The following is a 23740-nucleotide window of genomic DNA, read 5'->3' as shown; positions in this document are numbered from 1 at the left end:
GGCCGAAAAAATGGTCCAAAAGATGATTATTCAACAAAATCTACTCTAGCTTTTTAAATTCACAAACTTAAAGCTGTGCCTCTATTAAAAGGGAATTTCACTGCCATTACTTTGGACCTTCAAATTGAAAATAATTCTCTTCCATCCATCAAAAACCCTGGGAAGTCAATGTTGGTAAGAGGAGTTAAGTACTAGCAAAAAGTACCCAACTGAAAAGCAACTTGATCTCTGGGAATTCAGGAATAAATCAGCTGTTAGGATAATTGCCCAGGCATCCCATCACTTAGCAGAGCTTCTGCATGTCCCTAATATCACAGACTAACAACTATACAAAAATTGGCAGCTTTTAACAACTGTTAGCCTGGCTGAAAGCACTGTATCACCCCTCCATATTTTATTTTCCTACAGCTATGCTGCATTTATGACTGGCTCAAAAAACAGCTACAGTTTACTGAATCCCCATAGAGGACTGACACAGGCATGTAATTGGCATTTTATATAAGAGTCTTCTTACAATTAAGTATTGCTCCATCATCTGACATCAGTGCAAGGTCAAATATTGCATTTTAGATTTATAGGTATGTTTAAATTCTTCACCAGATCATATGAAATAAAGTGCAACAATGACCTTGCTCCTTTGCAACCTCCGGTAAGTAGGTGGCCGTGCGCTTTGATCCTTTCTCGTTGATGAATTCTATTCTAATGCCATGTACACCCACCTGCAAGAAATCAGCAGCTTTATTAGTACATTACCAGAAAAAAAGTACAGATTTCTAACATGATAAGACCCAAAACATGAACCTTTCAGTGGTTAACACCATTTTGCAGAGTTTCAGGGGGCAGCACCGCAGCGGGTATGACCCTTTTGGGAGGTGTTCACCTCACGGCCACGTAAACTCAGCAGTGGCACAGGGATGTTCCTCCACTCCACACCATGGAGCTTCCTTCATTCCTGGGCTGCAGGAAAACCAGCTGTGGTGCAAAAGTCCTTCTGTCTCCAAGTTTACTGTCTCCTTTGACACTGTGAGCAATGCTGCTGCCAATAAAATCACCTGGTCACCAGCTACAATCTGCACACAACTAAAGAGCTGCCACACCTAATGAGGCTTCAGTTAAGAGCATTAATTTAGTTCAAAGCAACAACTGAACGATCACAGATTTGTCACACTACGAACTCAAGCCTGGAGCCTTCAAAATTTCTGCTAACATATGACAAGGAAAAGGAAATATTCCGAAATACTCAGCTTCAAACTCCTATTTCCATGCTACTAAGTATTGCAGCATGGCAAAATGCCAGCATGGAAACCAAGATTACCAATACCAAGGAGCTGGATGGAGATAAAAGTTGAAGTGCCAAAAAAATTTAAAACCAAAACAGAATAAAGGCTGGGCACACCTTTCCAGGGCATTTTTAAGCCCCTCTGTTTCCAAGGTACAATAATTCTGTGGAGAGTACCTGTGCTGAGATCAGGAATGCCATAAAAGATATTCCATTGCCAGAAAGTTTTCAGTTGCTTTTGAATTCTGTGCATAAACACAAAGCATTAGTAGATGGACATTTTTATTTTCATGCCCACACAACCACGATGTTATTTCCATTTAAATCCAAAGTTCCCAACATTGTATGAGAAAATGAATAGTTGATGTTTAACAGGAATCATGTTATTTGGTGTGGCACTTCCTTGTGAACACAAAATTAAACAAAAAATGCTGTAACAGTTTTTCCAGAGACAACTTATTTCACTCTAACTGCATGGCAGTCAAGAAACAAATAAGGCATATTTACAAAGCTCTATCACTTCTTCAGTTATCTTATTTGCTTATATTAAGAGTTTGTTTTTTAATCTTTTCCTTCTTTATATATGATATAAGCATGGAGAAATGGTTGGAAGAGTCTCTTGTGGCTGGTCATGGCCTCAAAGAGTTTCCCTAGGAATTGACCATTGTTTATAAATAGGAAAAATGAAACTTCACAGTGAACTGAACTTGTTAGTCTCAGATTTTAACAAGGAATTTCATTACCAAACACTCCTAAACCCCAACTTTCATAACATGGATATCTAATAGCCAGAGAGATCAAATCTGTATACTCAGATGATGTAATTATGAACCCAAAGGGCCTGAAAGTAAAATAAAACAGTGTTAGAAACTGAAATGAGCCTACTGAGTTTATTCCAAAACCAGTGTGTTTTTGCAGCTGATGATGTTATTGCTGTCTATATTCGGTTGCCTAAGCACTAAAGATTAAATATTTCCAGGTTTTGCACACCTTCAAATCCTGCAGAATATGAGATTCTAAATGCTACACAAGCCTCTTGCGTAACAGTGACCCCACAGGATTCACCAGCAACTAAGCAGGAGCACTAGTGATGTATTAAGTATGATGCAACATTCAAACTCTATCACTGCTCGGGATGGTTCTCACCAACCATCATCTTAATGGAGTTTTAGGCCCATGCCTGTAGAAAAAATGGATGTACAGCAGAATGAACAAGGCAAAACAACTGCACCCACAGTTGGGAAAATTTCCTAAGATTCTGTGGAGCATGGATTCCAACTGCATTGCTGAGCAGGACTCTCAGTCCAGTACAAATGGCTTTTCATTGTTCAGCTCCAGTTAAATCAAAACCAGGCTTGAGTTAAATAAATGAAAGCCACACACAAGCGAAATAAGAATGATCCACACTAAGACTGGCATGGGCACAGTTTGGAATTTGTTTTGACTTCGAGAAATCAGTGTTCCCACAGTAATGAAAACTTCTGTGAGATTTCCCAAAACATCCCTCTCTGAGATGGGAAGGTAAGGGCTGGGTCTGTGTTTGGAAGGCATTGACTGTAACCATCATTCCTCCCAGGACCAGCAAACACCTTCACACACAGCCTTGGGGCTGCTTCCCAAACTAAAAATACTGATACACTACTGGCAACATTTTGTAGAACAACAACATCTGTCTGTGCAGCTCAGAAAAACAACCCAATCTTCTGCAGATGGAGTTTGAGTTCTGTCTCGTCTGGTACCATTGATTAGGGAAATTGCTACCTACAGGTATCCTCCAGAGCTGCACAACCACCACACCATTGTGCTTCAGCCTCCCACGTGGGTAGGAATCTATTTAAACTGTTGCTATTGGGAGAGGAAAGTGAGATAAGGAGACACTCAGAAAGGCAAAAACCAACCTCCTCCAACAGAAATATTTCTATGGGGCTTTAGAACATGAAATACTGTATCCTATAAATCCAGTACTTGTAGCTTTAAACTTTCTGGCCTGTTGTGTAGGTGGTCAGAGGCTACCTAAAATTAGGTCCACTGACAATTATAATTCAAGCTAATAGACTAAAACAAAACCTAAGGATTGCTTTAAACTTCACTTCTGAAGTGACCTTAACAGAAATTCAGGCTTTGTTGCATATTTAAACACATTCATATTCATTTTTACATATCAAATTCTAATGAATTCCTCAATTACATACACCATTGGATGGGAGAAAACAGGCACACACCACATTTATTGTTTTGCCAAGTCCTCTGGCACTTGCTAAATTACTGCCCACAATACCTCTCTCTGTATCTACATCTAAGAAAAAATTGTTCCAAAACCCACTTTGAAATCAAAGTTCAAGAAACCCTCCTGTTAAATACTGTTCCATCCCAAAGTTCCAAACACAGTTCAGTAATCTGTTCCCCTTGGACTGACTCTCCAACCATCCTGAGAGGAAGAAATAACATCATTCTCATTAGACTGTCCATGGGGAATTTGGATAAGCACCTAAACATCAGATCTTGTGTATTTACATACAGGGGACCACTGAATATTGTCCTAAGAAAATAAAACATTGAGATCAAGACTCCTTCTCTGTTCTAAGGAACAGAAGCTACAAGAGCTGTTGGTGTCGCTGCACTTGCAGGCAGGAAAGGTTTTCCACAACTTTTAAATGTACCTACTTTGTCAACACTGAAAAGCTACCTTTCAGTCAACATTATTGGCTACAACTATTTAAGTTAATATTTAAACCAGTGCACACAGGCTAAAGGCCTTGTGGGAGCTGAAGGCAGCAAATTCATACATATCTCCTGTTTACTTGACTGAAGTTTGTGATGGAAAAGGATCTTGCATCATTATTTACAACTGAAATATTCATTTATTTAGTTTGGGAAGGTAATTTCTTAATCAGAGAAAAGAAGATCTACGACTCTGCTTCAGGATATTGGAGACACTCCTGAGATGTGTCTTCAGATGACCTTGTCTCTAAGTCCCTAGAGCACTGTGAGTTGCCTGAATTGGAAATTTTGAAATATTGTGGCCTTTGTCAGCAAACTGCTGAACTGGCTCCCACAAGACCATCAGTAGAACACCTACGGTCACAGGGTCTTCTAACCAGGTTGATGTTTTTCAGGATGATCTCAGCATTACAAGAGATGAAAGATGCAGAATCTCTTTACATCATACTCTAGACATCCTGAAATGTCCTTTTGCCATTAATATTGCATAACTGCAGCTCTCTTAAAAGAAACATGGGTGACATGAGCCATCTCACTGACGGGCACACAGCGATGAGTCATTCTTTTAAGGACTAGCAATTACAATTTTTTTCCCCCTCATATTTATATATCACCTCCCTGCCCCCCAGGCCCTTTTGCATGAAAACCTACTTTGGGACCATTTCTTAGAACTCAAAGGAATTTGCTAAAAGTTTTAAAACCCTATAATTAAAATAACTTAAATGAAATAGGAGACAGCAACTAAGCAAATGGATAACACAAGGACTATTACATTTTTGACCCCTCCATTCTTCCCTCGGAAGTCAGAGCTTTTACAACAAGAATTGTGAAAATCTGTAAAATCATCCAGAACTCAGCAAGGCTAGAGTTCTGCATTAAGCTTGATTACACTGCTGTTAACAAGTCTCACAGAGTCTGCAGTAAAGTACAGAAAGGACATAAAAAGTAAAAGCTTCCTTTGTTTAACACAGTATTCGTTATGAACCAGCAGCCTCCCAAGGAACAAAGTTAAAACCAATCTTTCCAAGGGAGAGTGGATTTTTGAACTCAGGCTTTGGTTTCAGCTTTTCTTTAAGGATGAGTATTTGGGTCATCTTCTAAATGTATTACTGAGATGATAAAACAGCATCTAATAGTATTTCTAAGCTACTACATGCACCGACCTAAATACTATTTCATTATGCACTTCACATGTTGAGAGTGTGTTCACAGTCTGATTTTTTATGAATTATAATAAATGAAATTAAATTAAAAACATCACAATGATTGCTACCAAAACTCAACCTAGTGAAGGAGAAAAATTCCACCATTTTGATTTCTAGCTTGGTTTACTATTAAGTCACTACAGTTTGATTACTTGAAAATACTGTTTAAAGTACGTGAACAGCTCAGTGACAAGGCAGACAACTTCTCTGAAAAAATACCTTATTGAGAATGCACACACAGTTTCAGCTAAGATTTATTCTTGGTCTGACATTACATAAAAAAATGAGTATTTCTGATTACGGAGAAAATGCTGATAAACCCCAAAGAAAACCTGGATTCATCCAACTCAGAATTACTGGAAGGTAAGAAGCCCTTGCCATTATGAGGTGAATAGGAAACACATTTTTGTTAATTTTCAGCTACTGTTAAATTCATAATGCTGAGGTTACTGCTGGATACCTTCTTTCTGAGACAGCAAAGCCTTTTAGTGTTCTAACAACAAATACAGTTTCTATTCAATATATATTTTTATGTGTAAATAGAACAGAAAACCTCTTTTTCTCTCAAAAAATTCTAAATATTTAATAGGGCTAAATTATTATTAAAGGGAAACACTGTAGCTTGTGTGGTGTCTCTGGCATTATAGCACATCTGCTATGGCATGACAATTTCAGATTTTTTTTGATGTCCACTCAAATACAGACTCAAAGAGCAAAACAACACAATGACTGAGATGAGAAGTTCATCTTAAGTCTAGAGGCTTGTTTTTTCAAGTGTCTAATGCCAAATAATTTGGGGAAAAGCAGAATACTACAGACTAACACTTCCGTCAGCACACTCTACCACACATACGTCAGCATCTGCTTCTCAGTCTCTTTGATGCTGCTGTTCCCAGGGAATGCAGGCAGGTTTCCTAGAACCTGGCAATTAAAACAGATTCAGCTCCATGCGTAAGAGCAAAGAAAACCAGGAGCAGTGATTTATTTGGCCTCATTGTACACAGGCTTTGTGGGGTCTGTGCAGGCCACTCACTCCAAAAGCAAATAAGTTTTGGGAAAGACAAATATCTTGCTCCTACAAGCTAAATAAGACAGCTTGTTCCAGGATTCCATTTTTTTGCAGTGTTTGTTTCCAGAAGCATACATCGGATTATTCGCTTCCATGCTGGAACATCCCCTTTCCAGAGCCCATGGACTGATCTACCACATTTCTGTGTTTGCTATGCTGCAAACAAGGCCTCAGGACACCTTTGCTCAGACAACACTTTGCTTGATGGAGTCTTAGACACTAAGACCACCCTGAGTGCCTAAGTGGGCAAACCCACAACTTTATTCCATTTTCATGGCTCCCACTTTTAAGGTGATGACAGTTCTATCAAAAAGGAACTCTTGAATCTATGCACATAACCACGTGTATAGAGTGCAACACAGTGACAGCTGCAGTAATATATGCAGATCATTTAAACAGTGTGACTTTGGCTACAGATGTTCATGGTATCAAAATCATTTTCTTAAAAGACATCTGACATTCTTACCTCCCAATCCAGGTAGTCACATACATCTTCAAAGTTAGTGAGTAGAGACACTGAGCAGAAAAGCCGTGGCAGCTCATCCCTCGTCATTGGGGGGAAACGACTATCTTTAAGGGCACTGTTGAAGACAAAACAGAATTTCAAAGGATTTTTTTTTTTTTTTAATTTCAAGGATCTAATGAATCATCTGAAGAGTATAACGGACAAAAAAAAATCCTGATGAAATGATGACCGGTTTGATAATCCAGTCACCAGTGTAACACATGGATCAATATTTCCAACTTTTTCCTTAGGTATTTGTTTCAGATCTTGGCTGGCCACAGTCAGGTGTTCTGAGGGTCATTCCTTCCTGAGTTGGTTTTGCTACTGTGACAATCTTATTAATGAAGCAGCAGAAAGCTTTTGGAAGAAGTTACAAAACCAATAGCTCTTCCACTTGCAACTTGTAAATCCCTTTCAAAAAGGATTAAACTTCACAACATGAAGTGGAAGGGGAAATTCTATAGTCTGCAGTGATCAAACACTTAATACAGTAATCAAATTGTAGAACTTAATTATTCAGTCAAAAAAATACAAACAAATAATATTCATGGTTACTAGCAAAGGTGAATATAAAATTCAAGGGTGAATATAAAAACATTCAAGGGCTCTACAGACCTGTAAACCTACAGGACTTGAGGAGGTTCTGCAAAGCAGATGTCATGATTAGTAACAAGGAAGCTGCAAACAGCTAATCCACGGGCTGACATACCATTCTACAGACAAACACACCTAGTGGGGTAAAATCCCCTCCTGAAAGGAGCTATCTGTGCACAGTCCAGCACGTTGGAAACACACAGCAGTTAACAGACAGCAAGCAGTACCACGAGTGAGAACATTTGTAAAAACCTACTTGCATAAGTTTGGTTAAGAACCAGTTAAATTGGCATAGGGAAGGTTAAAGTGAGGATGGCAGCTCAATTTTTTATTCTCTTAAGCTTTGAAGTATGACGTGAATACAAACGTGCTCATCTCCAACAAAAACAGTGATCTACTAACTGAGCTTTTTGGTGAGTAAAGAGAATTTAAGAGACTTACTAAAGCACTACCAAACTCCTCACGTGTCTCATTGTTTCACCTAACATTCAGATCGTTCTTAATTGTTTTACTTGGCCTCCAGCCAGTGGTTGCCATTAGCTGATATAATTACAGCCACAGCCATGGAGTTAGAATATGGCTGAAGTCTCTGCATCAGAAATCACTGTTTTGTATAAAAAGTAATATAACTTTATTAAAGCAGACTAAGTAAGGACACATGAGAAAAAACCCAACATGTAAGGTTTAACTAATAGAAATCACCCTAAGTATAACCACAAATAGCTTTCCTTCAAGAATTAATACCATACATTGAAGAGTTAAAATAGGACCTATATTTTCCTGGGTTGGGGGAAGGCAGACTTCTTGTTGCAGACACGCTACAATTACAAAACAGAACATAGTACTGAAATTTAGACTAGAAGCCTTTCTCCAAGCTTTGGTATTTTTACATTACATAATAGGTCAAAAATTTAGATTTCCATTATGAAGGCAAATTAATTATATAATTCAATAACAGCAGGCCTAGGCTACCCATTATTTAGAAATAATTTTAGGCAACTCCAGCTGAAATTGCCATAGATGTGAGAGATGATGCTGGGACAAGTAACTACCCAAGATAAATTCTGTTGCCATTTACATAGTATACACAGGTCTACACAGACCTGTGAAGAACTGGGAACATTAAAGAGATCTAAAGCCTAATGTCTGTAATATTTAACTAATGACTTCTAATGAAAATGTATCAAAAGGCAGTAATTCTCCAAGATTTTGTTGATGGGGTTTGCAAAGCTAGCTTTGTAACTGCTGGAACCAGGCAGAGTTACCATCCTCTGCTCTCTAGTGCTTGGAGCAACATCAGAGATAACTCCTACAGCCACTGCCAAACAGCAACATCCAAAAATACCAACAGCTAATTCAGCTTTCTTATCCCTCCACATAGCAGGGGGAATAAACATACAGATATAAAGGGAGGACACTTGGAACACAGGGACAGCTTGAACCAGAAGTCCATCTACCCCAGTATTAAGTAATAACCAACAGCAGTTAGCAAAATGAATGAATATAAGAACATGGTCACATTAAAGGTGCAGGGGTACCTTCCTGGAACACTCCCCAGGAATCCAGCTGTTATAGCTTAAAATACTTGAGTCAGAAATGGTATCTGCACTTAAAACCTTTCTTGGGTGTATTTGGTAAGTGTATGTATACATGCTTTTAACATTTTACCCACACCCTTTACTAAAAAATTATGTTCAGAAACCCCAATCCACTTCAAATCCATTGCTACCACGAGTTTGTTTATATGCAGATGTCTCACCCTCCTGAGGTCTGCTGCACCTCTCTCACATAACCAATCTATTAAAACACTCAGTATACTGAGATGCAACCAAACAGCCAAACATTACTTCATCAAACAACAATTCTGTTATCAAATACATACAGGTAACAACTGTATGTGTGGACATTGCCAATATTTTTTTAAATCCGCTTTTCATAATTTATGCAACAATCTTACCATGCAAAATTTCCCATATTGTAATAATTTGCAACCTTCAAAATACTTTCCATCCCCCCACAATTTGATAGTAGGGGTTTATCACTGAATTCCAATTTCTAAGGCTGCCAAAATCCACTGTGAATGTCAACTTTTTGAGGTAAAGGTTGTCTGCTGTGGGTGTAAACCTGATATCCACAATGTTAGCAGTGAACATCTCAGGCAAATTTCCACTCACTGAGGATCTGCTGCACTGGCATTACTAGATGATAAGCTATCTGTAACTTAACATTCTTCAAGTTGTGCAGAAACAAACCTCATCCCATGCTCGTGTAACTCATATCTCAGCCAGTCCACTCAAATCCTGAGCTAATAATCTGAAACAAGATTAGAGAAACGATGGTAAATTTAAATATTAATAAAAAGCTGAGATATGAAACCTTCACCTGAACACAGTGGGAGCAGAAAGGCACACAGAGGCATAAAAGCCTCAGGCACATACAGCAAACCAAGTGGTTCAGTTCTGGTGGAAGCAGCACCACGCACTGAACATTGCACACTTATCAGCAAGCTCAGCTGGCCTGTTCCGTTCTTCAGTAATGTGACAACTGGCACAAATACCTTCTTTTCACGTAACCACCGCGGGACAACTAAAATATTGTTTATCAAATGATAGAGCCATTTCAACTATACCTAGTTCCTGCTGAACTGCCAGGTGCTATTTTATCTGCACAGCTTGCTGGAAAATTCCTCCTTAACACCTCCGTGACTACAGACACCCCTGCACAGATCCTGATCCTGTCTCAGCACTCCTGCTGCTGAAGGTAAGTGAGATATCTGGCAGAACAAGACCAGAGATTTGAGTAACAGTCTCTGACACCACTGTGACTGCTCTATACAGAATATTACTGCTATTCTATTCCTCCTTTCCCCGTCTCCACACCCCACATTACAAGTTCTGCCCTTTTTGTTGTTTAAAACCAAGGTCTACCTGGAGAAATCTGTGTTGACAAATAATTAGAAATTGGAACAAAACATACTGAAGGGAAATGCCAACAGGAGAGCATTTATTTGTACCAGCTACCTACACATGAAATACTGTCTGCTAACAAAATTTATCACACTAAAATTATATCAGATGCCAGTTTCAGAAGAACTACATTAAAACTTAATAGCCCTTCCCTAATGAGTTTGGGCGTCACTTTAAAAGCTGAGAACTGTTTAAGTGCTCTGTTTGACAGTTAGAGTATCAGTCATCTTCTCAGTCATTCTTTTCTTACTACCAGGGTTGAAACTCTGAAGCAAGTTCCAGATACCTTTTGCAAACCTAAGAGCAGATTAGCTTTGTATCATCTCTTTGCAGATTAACTGCTTTCATTATTGTCTTTTTTCAATGCTTGGTTAGCAGGAGACATATGGCATCAGAGATGCTTCCCTTCAGAATTCAGCCATTGTCCTTGACCTTAAACTTCATCTCTGTGGGCAGCAAATCAATCACCATCTATGACTGTTCTAATGGTGCCAGTGGAACAAGTGGATGGTGCCCAGTAGAGTTCCTCAGGGGCAGCTGTCCATGCTGTGCAAACCTAAGCCCTCAATGCTTCACAGAGTGGCATCACTCTCACAAATGTCAGCAGATCTCAACACTTACTTATCAAGGATAAAAATCTTTGTATGAGCTCTTACTTTTGCAGTTCCAGGAAGAAAGAATAACAGTTTGTAGAGGCAGCAGTTTGGCACGTACCACACACCTCATACTCTCTACAGACCTCTACAGATGTAAATTCAGACTCAGACCTCCCTTGGCATGTCCCTGTGCCTCTTGGTGACCAACTCTCAGCAAGCAGAAAACAAGACAAGGTAATGTACACTTGCTTTCCTCAAAAGCTTGTTACTGGTCTGAGCTCAGAATGAAAAGTCACTGTATACCCGTGTGTCAGCACTCTCAATTAGCACAGGAGACTTAGTTCTGTACTTTTGTAGCATTAAAATGTGATTTTGCAGTCTTATTTAATGCCATGTTTTTCTGTCAATTCTTCTGTTAGGAAAAGGAGTGAAATCTGGCATATCAGATACCAAGTTTAAAAAATATTAACTCCACATTTGTTATGTTAAACTTAGAATTAAGAAAGGGTAAATGCAAATAATTAGTAAAAGAAGTTGGAAAAATCAGGCAGAGTTCAAAACTACTTTTAAAAAAAACCCCCCTAATTTCAAAAGCATTTTCTAAGCCATCTGTTCTTTATTCCTTCATGCCCAGAACTAATTTACATATATTACTGCTGACTAAATGAAAGTACATGGTAGTGACGAGTTGAAAAAGGGTAGTGCCAAGCAAGGGGAATTCTAGCTGGCCAATAACAGGCATCAGTTTTTCCACATGGAGTTCTGCTCCATGTTAAAAGTGAAGCAGGCAAAGTCAGAATTGAATCCTGTTCAAACAAACCTATTTTTAGACACAAAATGTATGCACACACACGCATGGCCTTTCCAGTTAAATATTCATGCAGTCTTGGGTGTCCTACTAAAATCAAGTAATTGCCAGTTAAGAAAAAACCCAAAACAAAGTGTTACTCAACTATCAGTTTTCCTTCAGCTGAGCTGTACTTTACAAATCTCAGCTTTTCTTCAAATGAAGTTTATTTGGCCATAGGAAATGTTTTTCAATAATTTCATTTTCCACGTACCACTCCCCCTGTATTTGGGATACAGAAAAGCTTGCAAACACTTTAAAGACATTGAATATTTAAAGAACAGGAAATTGTTTAAAGTATTTGAGTTACTGTGACAAACAGCATGTTTAGATAAAAAAAAAATTATACTCCTTATATATTTATGTTCCTTAAGACTACATCTTGTTTTTTATAAAATACCACCAGAGAAGTTCTTGGAATAACCTGAAATAACAGTATGAGCAGGTGAATCAAAATGCAATACAACAATGTATTGTCCATCTGTAATTTCTGCAGGCTATAAAAATGCTTTTTTAAAAAAAGTCAGATTCAGTCTTTAAGAACCTATGGTTCCTAAATGGGATGTGGCAGATGGGTAACAAACAGCAGGACACAACTGGGGAAATAAGAAATAGCAATGGAGTTACATTACTCTGTTTAGAAGTGCCTCAAATTCTTTGTGATTGAATTTAAAAGATCCTTCGAAAAGGTCTCATAGCATATAAGCATCAAAATAGCAAAGGAGGATTTCAGTGTAAACGAATGAAGGTACTAGATAAATTGAATTCCTAGTATTTTGCTGATTTTTATTTAATGACAAATATTAACCATGAAAACAATCACTAAAGCTCCTTTTTGGGGACAATCACATCTACAGACCTACACAGGACAGATAGTTTATGCAAAATCTCATACAGTTTTGTACATTGCTGGAAAGTACTTCAGAGGCTTAAACATGACACAGGAGAAGGAGATGCAAAGGAAGCTGTCAAACACTGGCCATGATATAAGGAATACTCACTTTTATAGGAAGTGTGAATGAGGGAGAGACATCAAGTGACTCACACAATTTTAGAGGCTTACACGGTGAGTCAGTGACAGAATCAAGAATAGAATCCAAGATCCCCGACTCCTAAAAATCTCTCTGTGACAGCCTCTTTCACAATCTGCTCAGCCTACCATGTAGAAACGTAGCTCCCACGAGATTAATCAAAATAGAACCAATAAATTTAATCCAATTTAAGAAAATTACTTTTCCAGTATTTTTTCAGTTCACTCTACTACAGTCAATTTTCTCTTAAACAGTTTCTGATATTGAACACAGCTAAACCAAACTGTAACTTTTTGGCATCCAAACAACTCTTCCAACAACATCAGTAGAGTTATGAAAAATAAGCTAAAGATCTTATTTTATTAACTATTACCTTCTGATAAACAGTACATTGGCACTACTTTCAGATGGTAGGAAAAGGACTTAAATTCATTTAGCTCAGTAAGTATAACCCTGAGATTCTGGATTCTTTCACTGAGAGAGCTACGGTTAGTAGAATCACCTTTGAAGATGTATTTAACAAAGAAATGGTCCTCTGTCAATGAACTGAGCCCAAAGGGCCCAGATATTGTTCTTCAATTAATTCAAAACATCCTGAAATTAATGAGTGGCAAGCTCACTGGATTTTAGGGAACAGTGAAGAAATTACAGCAACAAGAGACACTGGGTGCCAGGGGATCAGAGAGAAAAAAACCCCAACCATTTGTTGTTTCTTCCATTCCATTGCTGGGTTACTGAGCAATGAAGTTAGTTCAGATTTTTACTTTTTCATTCAGTAACTTCAACAGGAAGAAATTAAGGAATGCTTAAACAGACCACCAGTATTTTCCTAATGAAAATCAGCTCTCATAGCTCAGTTTGGCAGAGACCAGAGAAAACTAACAGCTTCCAAGTCACGACATGCAATTAATTTTTATGCCAGAAAAACAGGGCAGAGTGTGCTCTACTTCAGAAAGTGAAATTACTATGAATAAAATTCTCCTAGCTGTCAGCATAAGAGATCAGACAGCCCAACACAACCCACAGGTCAGCCTTCTCCTAGTTTTATTTATGACCAGCAGAGTTTTGCCAACTTAAATGGAGATTTCAAGCAGTGATTTATATGCAACATCAAATCGGTTGAATGCGAGGAAGAATTTATTTATATTGTCGTCTTTTTTTGGGGTCAGACTGGAAAAATTTCCAGGAAACAAAACAACTGTGAATGACGTGCTTTTCCTGAACCCTCCCTTACATCTGGGAGACAGAAAGGGAAAGAACAACATTTATACTTCCTGCACATTACATTACTAAGTGGCAGTTGCAGTGTAAAAAAAGAAATACACACTTGTTGTGTGGCACAGAAATACATCTCTCAAGTTCTCAGCTGGTTTTACAAGCACAGTGCAGGTAATGGCAACAGTATTCTAGGTGGGAAAATAAAATATTGGTCTAGCATTTGGGCTCTTGGATAACTTTTTTCTACTCCACAAGAGTGAAGTATGCCAGAAAGTCTCTCTTCTAATCTGTGTGAATTCAGACATGTAATTAATTTAATTGGAAGAAGTAATAACCTGCTACTCTCTTCTAGATAGTTATTTTAGCCTGGAAAAGGATATCATCCTTTAAAAAACAAATCAGAGTATGTACATAAATTAAGTGCAAAGAAAAGATTATCAGAAAAGGCAACCTGCATTTCTTCACTACATAAGACAATTAAGTCTCTATTTTAGGCATCCAGAGGTTCCTAAAATAAACTCTCTATGTCCTCCTTATTTAATGGCTTCGATCATATTCTTAAGAGTATTTTGGTGTGTGCACACGTGTATTGTGCAATCCACACCCACAATTAAAAACCAAACCACACTGGTACTGCTGATAAGATTCTGGGACCTTGTTTTTCCACAAACAAGTTCACCAGTTGTCTAAATCAACAGAAGAGGTCCTCACAGAATATTTCCAGGGGTACTGAATATTTCCAGACAAATGCTTATTTTACTCTTGATTTCTTCCCCTGGCTCGGATCGAGTCCCCAGCACACACAGAAGGACCAACATGGTCTGAGAAGCTGCCCAGGGACTCTGCAGTCACTGTGAGCACTTGTTAAGACACAGACCTTACATGCACCTGCCCAGTGACCACTGGCTGAAAACTCCTGGAGGTTTAACTGCTGCTGGTTCTTCAGCTGGGTCTGTCAGCCTTATGTACCAGGTGAAAACCATCAAACTCCTCACTGACTCACCATTACAAAATTTCTTTTAAGAAAAGAAAGCTCATATGCATGAAGCTGTAAAAGTTAAAATTCAGAACTTTTTAGCACAAAGAGAAACAAAGATGATTTTTTCTACTGCTCTGACAATTACCCAGAGAACTATTCCATGACACTTTGGATTCTTCCAAATAAATCCAGTCCATCATTTTGCCAGACTGATGTTATGTGTGGACATAATCCCTGAAATTAATTTCTTTTTCTTACTGCCAGAATGTATGAAGAAAACAACAAAGGCTTCTATGGAGAGGTCCTTAAAGTTTAAGAGGATTCTGTGTACGTGCTGTTATGGACTTAAAGTGGAAAAGTATGATCATAAAAGTCATAGCTCCTGTAACCTGCTCCCATCAAAACGTTCAGTTAGAACTAAAAAGATTCACAGAGTAATATTGTAGGTTCCTAATTACATTCGTAAGAGTCAAGTTCCTATGGCTTTAACTTCCTTACTGTTTCCTGAAAGCAAAAATTTTACACTACATTGCTTCTGTGGTTCTAAAGGACTTAACTTTTCTCCTTTAATGTGAAGAAAGCCCAAATAAGGTAAGGACTCTGCATTTTTCTCATAGTTTTTGCCCAGCAGGGTGTGGGGAAATCATTCTGCATTACTACACAATATGCCCTGTTACACTGGAAAAAAATTAAAATCTTAACTTCAGTAACAGTTCAGAGGTACACCCTGATGTACGTGGGCTAAACCCAGTCCTCCCATCACACAGGGGAGTCAGTGACAGGAGAGCTCAGAGCAAACCACAGCCCAAAGTGTGTGATTACTGTGCATTTGCCTGAGTGGAGGAAGAGAACTGTAACTGCTTGTTCCATACACTCTATACTGCTCAAACTGAACCAAGGTAGTCAGGAATATCCAAGCACCACGGTTGTCTGCACTGGGAATTGCTCAGCATGGACCCTGAAGAGTATTTTCTGACTACAGGGGAACATCAGTTCAGCAGCTGTACACAGGAGTTTGCAGGTGGCAGCTTCTTTTCTGTATTATCCCTCACCTCACCCTGCATCTGCCATCATGCTGAGATAAATGAGGACAATGGTATTCAAAAAGGCGTGAAAATTTGTGTCATATACATTCAGGAAGCTGAAAGGTGACAATTGCCATGGAAATGTCCTGGTTTGCTACATAAAAACACCAAAACAATCTCCCAACATAATGCAGTAAGCCTGTCACAGTGATTCCAGATGCTAATTTAAAAACTGAGTAACAGAACTGACCAGGGTTCAGCGTGTAGGTTTTTGTTTGGCGAACACATGATAACAGACTAGTCAGAAAACTCTAATTGAGCTCCAACTGGACTAAATTATAATGTCACTAAAAGGCTCTCCAGCAGATGGCAAAGTTTAGATAATTAAAAAAAATGAACTGCTCAATTACACTTAGAACTATACAGCTTGAGAGACATTAATCACCCAAATCCCCAGAAGCATAAAAAGTCTCTAGAATTCTTTACATCTCCAGCATGTCTCTCAATATTGATCTAACATCACCATTTTACTTCAAAATAGATACTGAAGTCAAGACAAAAATCTTTAAGACCACATTATTGCTGAATTCAACTCTCATTCAAGCAATTCACAAAATATTGCTCCCCCTCTAAAGCTACGTTCAAGTCATAACTTTAAAAAAGAACAAATTAACATGAAGTATTTTTAATTTATTATGAACTTTAAAAAGCCTCATCTTAAGCACATATGGAAAAATATGTTTCTAAACATCTCAGCAAAGCAATTATATATAAATACATGAAGATAATTCAAATATTTACATCTTCCATTTCCTGCAGCCTGTAAAAAGTTTATTATGCTGTTGAAATTCTAGAACAGAAGACTACTTCATTTTCTTGGCATTTTTTTGTCACCAGAAATACTATAAACTCTATTTTTACATAAAAGTACGATGCAGTTGAATTTTTATTACTTGTCAAAGACTCACTTTAAAAACAATTAAGTAAGTTGCTGGGGATGGAGTGTTACTGTTAAGCTCAGTTTTGGTGTTGTCTGCCACAAACACAGAAACTGTGGTTTTTGATCAGGACTTTGAAACCACAGTGATGGACAAATTGAATATATATAATCAGGTTAAGCATGAGGTAAGTGAAAGACATAGTAGATTATGCAGTAACTCAATTGAGAAGGAAAAAAAAAATCCCAGAATCACAGGATGGTTTTAGCTGGAGGGGACCCTAAAGATCATCGAGTTCCAATCACCTGCCATGGGCAGGGACACCTGCCACCAGACCAGGTTGCTCAATTGTATTCACTTACTTGGGGTGTTGCATGAAAAAAGGTTAAGACAAGAAAACATGTTGAAATATGAAGGTACTGGTCTGAGAAATTAAATGAGAGGTGACAGAATCCAGCTTGAAATTCTTTAACAAGTACATAAACTGAAAACAGCCCAAGGTCTACACTGCCTTACCAACTGGAACATGACCACTCAAAATACAGGACATAGAATAATATCCTGGCTTGTTGTCAAGATATGTGTTTTATCAATATCACAACTCAGCTTGGATTATGTTTAAACCAACTGTTTTTTAGCTAAGTGCAATCTCACACACATCCTGTGAGTTCAGCTGCAGAGATGCAGATCCGAGTGCTGCCAGTGTAACGGTTGGTATATGAGCTCATGGTACCTTACTAATTCTCAGTGTTTTTATAAATATAGTAAAAAAGACAGGCACAAGATGAATCCCTTGTGGCACATCACATGTAACAAGACCTCAGGGAAAGAAATGGTCCCTCCTTATTTCATGAGAATTTTGGTTTCTAGGCACTTGCTCCTGCTACCATGAAACCATTCTAGAATGCAGCTATCAGAACTGCTGCATCAACAAAATGTAATCCTTATTTAAGGGAACAAACAAGACTTTTCAACATTTTGTTCTGTTCATTTTGTTTCTGTGCAGGTTTTTACTTCATACCTGAATATCATTAACAGATTAAGCTATGATTGTTCATTACCTCTACAAATACCCAATTAAAAACCAGAGTATGTTTTAGATGCATAAACACATTCTATTCAGCTGGAAGCTTCACTTCCTGCATTTCCTTCCCTTTATCCTCCACACACAAAGCTGTCTGTAAGCCACCTTCTTGCTCTCCTGTTTGCAACTCTGCCACTTCTCTCTCATGAGAGCAGGTCACCATTTCATCCCTTTATCCCTTCCAGTTTTCTGTCACAATTCTGTCTACTTGGGGTGGCACATTTAGTGCCACCTGCAACCTACTCAGCTTACAGAAGTGCCTGGATGGGGCATTCACTCTTTCTAAGGTCAAGATGCCCAAGCAACAGAACCTTTGCAAGCTCAGCTAAACAGTACATTCAGTTCCAAGTCTGCCAGCTGTCTCTCTGTATATGTTTTCCCCTCTAAACCAGGTTTTGAGCAGCAAATAAAAAGAGCTCAAGCGGAATGAAAAGGAAGTTCTGAAATGAAGAAAAGGCAAAAGGTCCACGTTAGGCTACATCTGTCTATAGCCTCAAAACCCATAACTTAAGTATTCAAGGAATGCATTTAACTCAACGGCACTGCATACATTTGAAAAATGTGCTTAGTAAATAAATATTTTACATCATATCTTCTTAGAGAAACTACAGGCCAAATTCTTCTGCCTTTGAAGATAGTAGGAGTTTTGCCATTCACTGCAGTAAAGCCTAAACCAGAAAAAGACAGTTCTCTGCTTGTGCCAACTCAGCTTTTAACTACCACGACCATCTTGCATTGCTACATATGTTTAACCAAGGGAATTACATGAAGAGCAAATGAAGACCGATTATTCAGTGTTAAATGAGGATACAATGTGGAGACACACACAAAATTGGTTTATTCGTAATCATACCCACTAGAGGCATTCAGCACATCTATCTAGAGTGGTTAATATTTAAATGGAAATAGATTTCATCATCTTTTCTAAAAAGCAGTTCAGAAGTGTTTCACCTCCTGAATGTCAGGAATGCTTTAGTCAAATACAGTTTTGTGAAATCATATGTAACAGCTCTTAGAAATCTGCATGTTCAAAAAAAAAAAAAAAATAATTCATGCATTGTAGACTTCCCCAAACCTGAAGAGGGTTTTCTGAGCAGCAAACCAGAAAGTCACCCTTTCAGTAATTGAAAAAGCAGAGCACACAAAGAGGGGTGGCTCTGGCGAATGAGGCTGCATGTGGTGCAGAGACCTCCACAGACAAAGCACAGCTGCTGCTCTTTGCAATGAGGGATTAGCAGTCTAGGTCAAAGGAAAAAAGCCTCTCTGTAGCTAAGTGAGCAAACTGCAGAATGCATCCTCAGCACAGATGAGAAAGGGCCAGCTAACCAGCTTGCAAATTGTGTAGAAGCTTCTGGGAACAGCAACAAACCCAGAAACAATTTCTTGACAGAGCACATAAAATATCTGTGGTGAAAAGCAGTGATGCCCTGCTGGAGAACTGAGGTTGCAACGACCTCTCAGTTCCTTTAAAATTACATTTCCCCTTTCCCTTCTTTGTGTACATGTGTATAACAAGCACTTCTTCTTCATGGCAAAACCAATGCTACCTGTGGGGCTTTAACAACAGCCTGGAAGCAACTGGCCCGGAGACAACAGAAAAAGCTCTTTTTAATTCCATAAGAACTGAAGCTGTTAAATGCATACATATGCACACAGAACTTTTTTTTCTTACACACAGACACTCATATCTCTTTCAGCTTTCATACAACTGAGTCACATTATATTTTGGCTTTACACTGACACTTCTGTTAAATTGGATAGAAGCCAATATTTGAAGAAAAATAATTACTTAACCTTTTTATTACATACTAAATACATTTTTATTCTAAATCATTCACTTTAGCAACACCAAATGAAAAAACGAACAGTCTTCTAAACTAAGAAACACTGTTTGAATGTACCAGTGTGAATGTATTTCTAATCTGGCTTTTATTTCTCAATAAGCACTGAAAACATTAGATACCAGCCTAATTGCAAGTAAAGTGGTGAATTAATTGCATGTTACAGGAAGCTTGGGACCTATTTCAGTTTGTGGTATCCTAGAAGTGTAAGTCATCAAAATTGCTTGAAGTATGAGAAAGTTGTGCTGTTCAAGAAACTAAGAGCTTTTCTGCTTTTCCCTTGTCAAATCAAAACAAATTAAAGCTAAGGAAATTTTAATCAACTGAAAAATTCACTGAAAACAAAAAAAAAAAAAATCACATTTCCTTGCTGATAAAAGTTTGCTATACCTGACCTCATATTCTGACTTACACAACTGCTAGCAAATGCCATTATCACAAAGGCCCTTTTCAATGAAGCTGGGGTTGCAGCTTCTGACAGATGGGAAGTTCCCAGGAGCTGTGCCCAGGCTCAGCTGAGCACTCCTTAACATCTGGACCAGTTCCCCAAGTTCTTGTGGGAGTTATTTATACACTGTACTTCTCCAACCTGAGAGACTGCTTGCCTGACAATTGACCCTTTAATTCAAGTAATCTGCACTAAGAAATAAAGATTATACCACTGCATCTGAACAGTGAACCTAAATTTAAGCATGTGAGCTGACACTTCGTAGCCTGTGTATTATTTTTAAGACACAGGCACATGTCACCACTCCCCCACAGTGAATATCCCTGCTTGAGGAACAGAGTGTTTTCAGTTCTACTGAAATTGGTATTGATGGCCAAAAAAAGCTCTTCTCCACCACGGTCAAAAGCTATTCTTTGTGTGTAAGTTACAACTATATTTAGAAAAGCTTAATTAAAGTTTTGAAAAGTCACATAAAAGCAGGAATCTCTAAGGTTAGAAATATTTTTTGGTTCTAAACAATTATTACTAAGCAACTGTTTATTTACATACTTTCACAGCAGTAGATGCTTTGTAAACTGCATCCATACACCGTTATTTACATAGCCAAAAAAAAAAATAAAGTCAAAGTACATTCAATTTCTGTTTCTAAAATAAAGGCTATCACCAATATACACGTTTGGAGTGCATATAGCACTGCATACTTTTTTATAAGCAGTGCAGCTGAAAATGTCAGAATCCAAAAAGAGTGTCAGCAATTCAGTGGGAAGAGACAAAACTGGACTGCTCCTGTAACTAACATTAAATTTTAAAATAATGCTAAAAAAGAAAAACCCTGTTATTTTCAAGTACATATATATTACTCTCTACAATGCAGCAGATGAACAGTAAAACTTAAGTCATTTGTAAATGATGAACTTCAAGACAGTCAACTTTCCTCCCTGTCATCTCTTCCTTCCAGCTCCGAGATCACTTGCTTACCAATACACCCACGATACAAGTTGAAATAAGTGCAGTGATTGGGCCTGGAAGACCTTAGGACTACCTCAGAAGTGTGTCTAAGTTTAGATGCCTTCAGACATTCTTCAGGGTTCTATATGGCTGCTTGTGTCCCAGCAGTGGATTTGCTATTTATTCTTCCAAGAGCTTTTCTACCACCTTGACTGCACAGCTCTGGAAAGGACACAATTCTCTCTTTCTGGCGTCAACAAGAATGGTTTTTGGAAATAGGTACCTGTTGGTACTATTTAAAAATACCAGAAAACTCTGCTAGAGTTTACAAGAGCATTTTAATTCTCGTTACTCTGGTCTTTGGAAAGGGGTAAAATACGATTTCAAAAGCTTCAAACCTTTGTGTTAAAGTAAACAGGGATAAGAAGGGCTTTTGGAGCCCAGTTTACCACACCCGGTTCATGCTATTTCTTCTTTATACAGTCTTAAAAGGAAGCATCAGAAAACACCTAAATGGAGGAGGTGCTGACAGACTCAAAACTTTAATTGAGACTCCTTTCCCACAGTGCCTCCCACACAAAGCTGCAGAGTTTAAAGATTTTAACAGCTTAAAAGCATGAGACAGTTCTTTTTCCTGTGACCTTGCTTAATCTCTGCTAACTGGTATTAAAACATCAGATTTCAGCAAAAATTAGTTCCTTGAGCCAAAGTTTACTTCTACTGGGCAAGGTATCTAATATATATCTAATACACCACAGCTGCACCTCAATTTCCAGAGTCTTAGGACGACTCACATTTAGTACTTGTAAGCACTGGCCAGTCTGTGCAGTGTATGTCCTACTGCCTTCACAATAAAGTTATGGAAAATGACCCTTACTCTGTATTGAAAATTAACATCTACTGCTAAGCTGAGAAGAGCCAGAGAGAAAAACTTGACCAGAAGCAGGTAAGTTCTATGCTGACTTCTTCCATTCTGTCCTGTTTCCAAACGCACAAATCCTTTCCTTACAGTTCAAGTGCTCTGAGAAACACTTCACCTGTGCCCCTGTCTGCTGGGAGCACACAGGTTTGTCCTGTATTCTTCAGCTCTGGGCTATAACTCAGCATGTCTTTGTAGTGCTTAAGAAATAGGTTAAGTCATTGAAAGTCTCGAAAGCAAATTCCATTCTGAAAGATTTTCAGGTAATGTTTTGAAGAAGTTCCCATTAAGAGTCTCATACAAAAAGATGAAAAAGTTGACCAAAACCCATGGAAGTACCAACAACTATCCATGCTAGTAATGGAAAAGTGAGTTATGGCAACATAGAGCTTTGCTAGGATAGCCAGGCTGGCCAGTTCCCCTGCCTCCACCCTCCCTCCCAAACACTTCTGTCAACTAATATTCAAAGACAAATACAAATCTGACTTAAAACCAAACTAGTGTTTCAACTCAAGTAGAACTCTGACTTTGAACTTACAGGGTGTGCATCATTTTCTTCACATAATAGGAGACTGTGTGGGAAGAACACGAAATGCAAGCTCATCGTGGGAAAGACGGGAGTCACAAATGACACGGCTCCTCCCCGACACCCATCTGGGAAGTCTGAGTAACTGCTGGATATCCCCAGTTACTCACTCACATTCAATCAAATTTCAGGTACATCTCATTTATTCAAAATACCACAAGTTACATCAACTGATGCAAGTTACCCTGCTTAAGCATGTCTTTCTCTAAGCATGCACTTTATAAGAAGCACATTTTTGAAAAATCACAATTTTTAATGCACGTGTTTTAAAATAAGATGATGAAAGAAGTATTTCAAATCTTGATAGTTTCCTTAGTTACACTAAATTCTATTGCTGAAACTTTAAACTTATGACAGTCTCAATAAAATCCCCTGTAAACTTCACGGAGCCACTTTACATAGATAGAGCAATTTTGTAATACTTTTTAATTATAAATTCCATTTTTTCTTGATTTCCAGCTACCTTCCACAAAAAGTCAACTCACAAAGTAGGTTTACTTCACAAAACGCAGCAATGCATTCCTCTGTGCCAAAGAATTCATATTCTACAATTCAGTTTCCCCAGTGAAACAGTAAAGTAGTTATCAATATTTGATAAGCCTGGATCTATCGAAAAAGCTTTGGTAGGGCATCATTATGCTCTCCTCCTTTCATAAGGATAATAATCTAAGGACTGTCCTTCCATTTGTGGTGTTTTCTTTTGCTTTCTTTCATGAAGTGTTGCTAAGGAAACAGACTATCATCTACTATTAGGTCCAAGGGTCTAGCAAGGTTTTTCTCAGGAATAATAGACCAACAATTACAAAACCTGTAACCCTTTTGTTTAGGTTTTTCTGGTTTTGTTTTTTTTAATAAAGAAAAAAATAAGGGTAGAATTATCACATCCCCAACACACAATGTGCAAGAGACATATATTCCCTAAGGCATACTCTTCTCTCCTA

General features: G+C 38.2%; 1 protein-coding gene across 3 annotated transcripts in view; it reads right to left on the bottom strand.

Moving 5' to 3' along the window:
• The window catches only part of AMMECR1 (AMMECR nuclear protein 1), a 92718-nt gene that overhangs the window by 8086 nt on the left and 60892 nt on the right, over window positions 1-23740 (bottom strand). For all 3 annotated transcript variants that reach the window (XM_051787480.1, XM_051787491.1, XR_007904531.1), the window contains 2 exons: window positions 6741-6855; window positions 629-719 (listed from right to left, as the gene is read on the bottom strand). In XM_051787480.1, the coding sequence (XP_051643440.1) occupies window positions 629-719; window positions 6741-6855 (206 nt within the window). Of the gene's footprint in view, window positions 1-628; window positions 720-6740; window positions 6856-23740 lie in introns of those variants that run through there.

This window comes from Manacus candei, unplaced genomic scaffold, assembly GCF_025592945.1.
Source record: "Manacus candei isolate 608988 ecotype Guabito, Panama unplaced genomic scaffold, ASM2559294v1 h1tg000003l, whole genome shotgun sequence".
Taxonomy (NCBI): domain Eukaryota; kingdom Metazoa; phylum Chordata; class Aves; order Passeriformes; family Pipridae; genus Manacus; species Manacus candei.
This window is presented reverse-complemented; position numbering and strand designations above follow the sequence as displayed.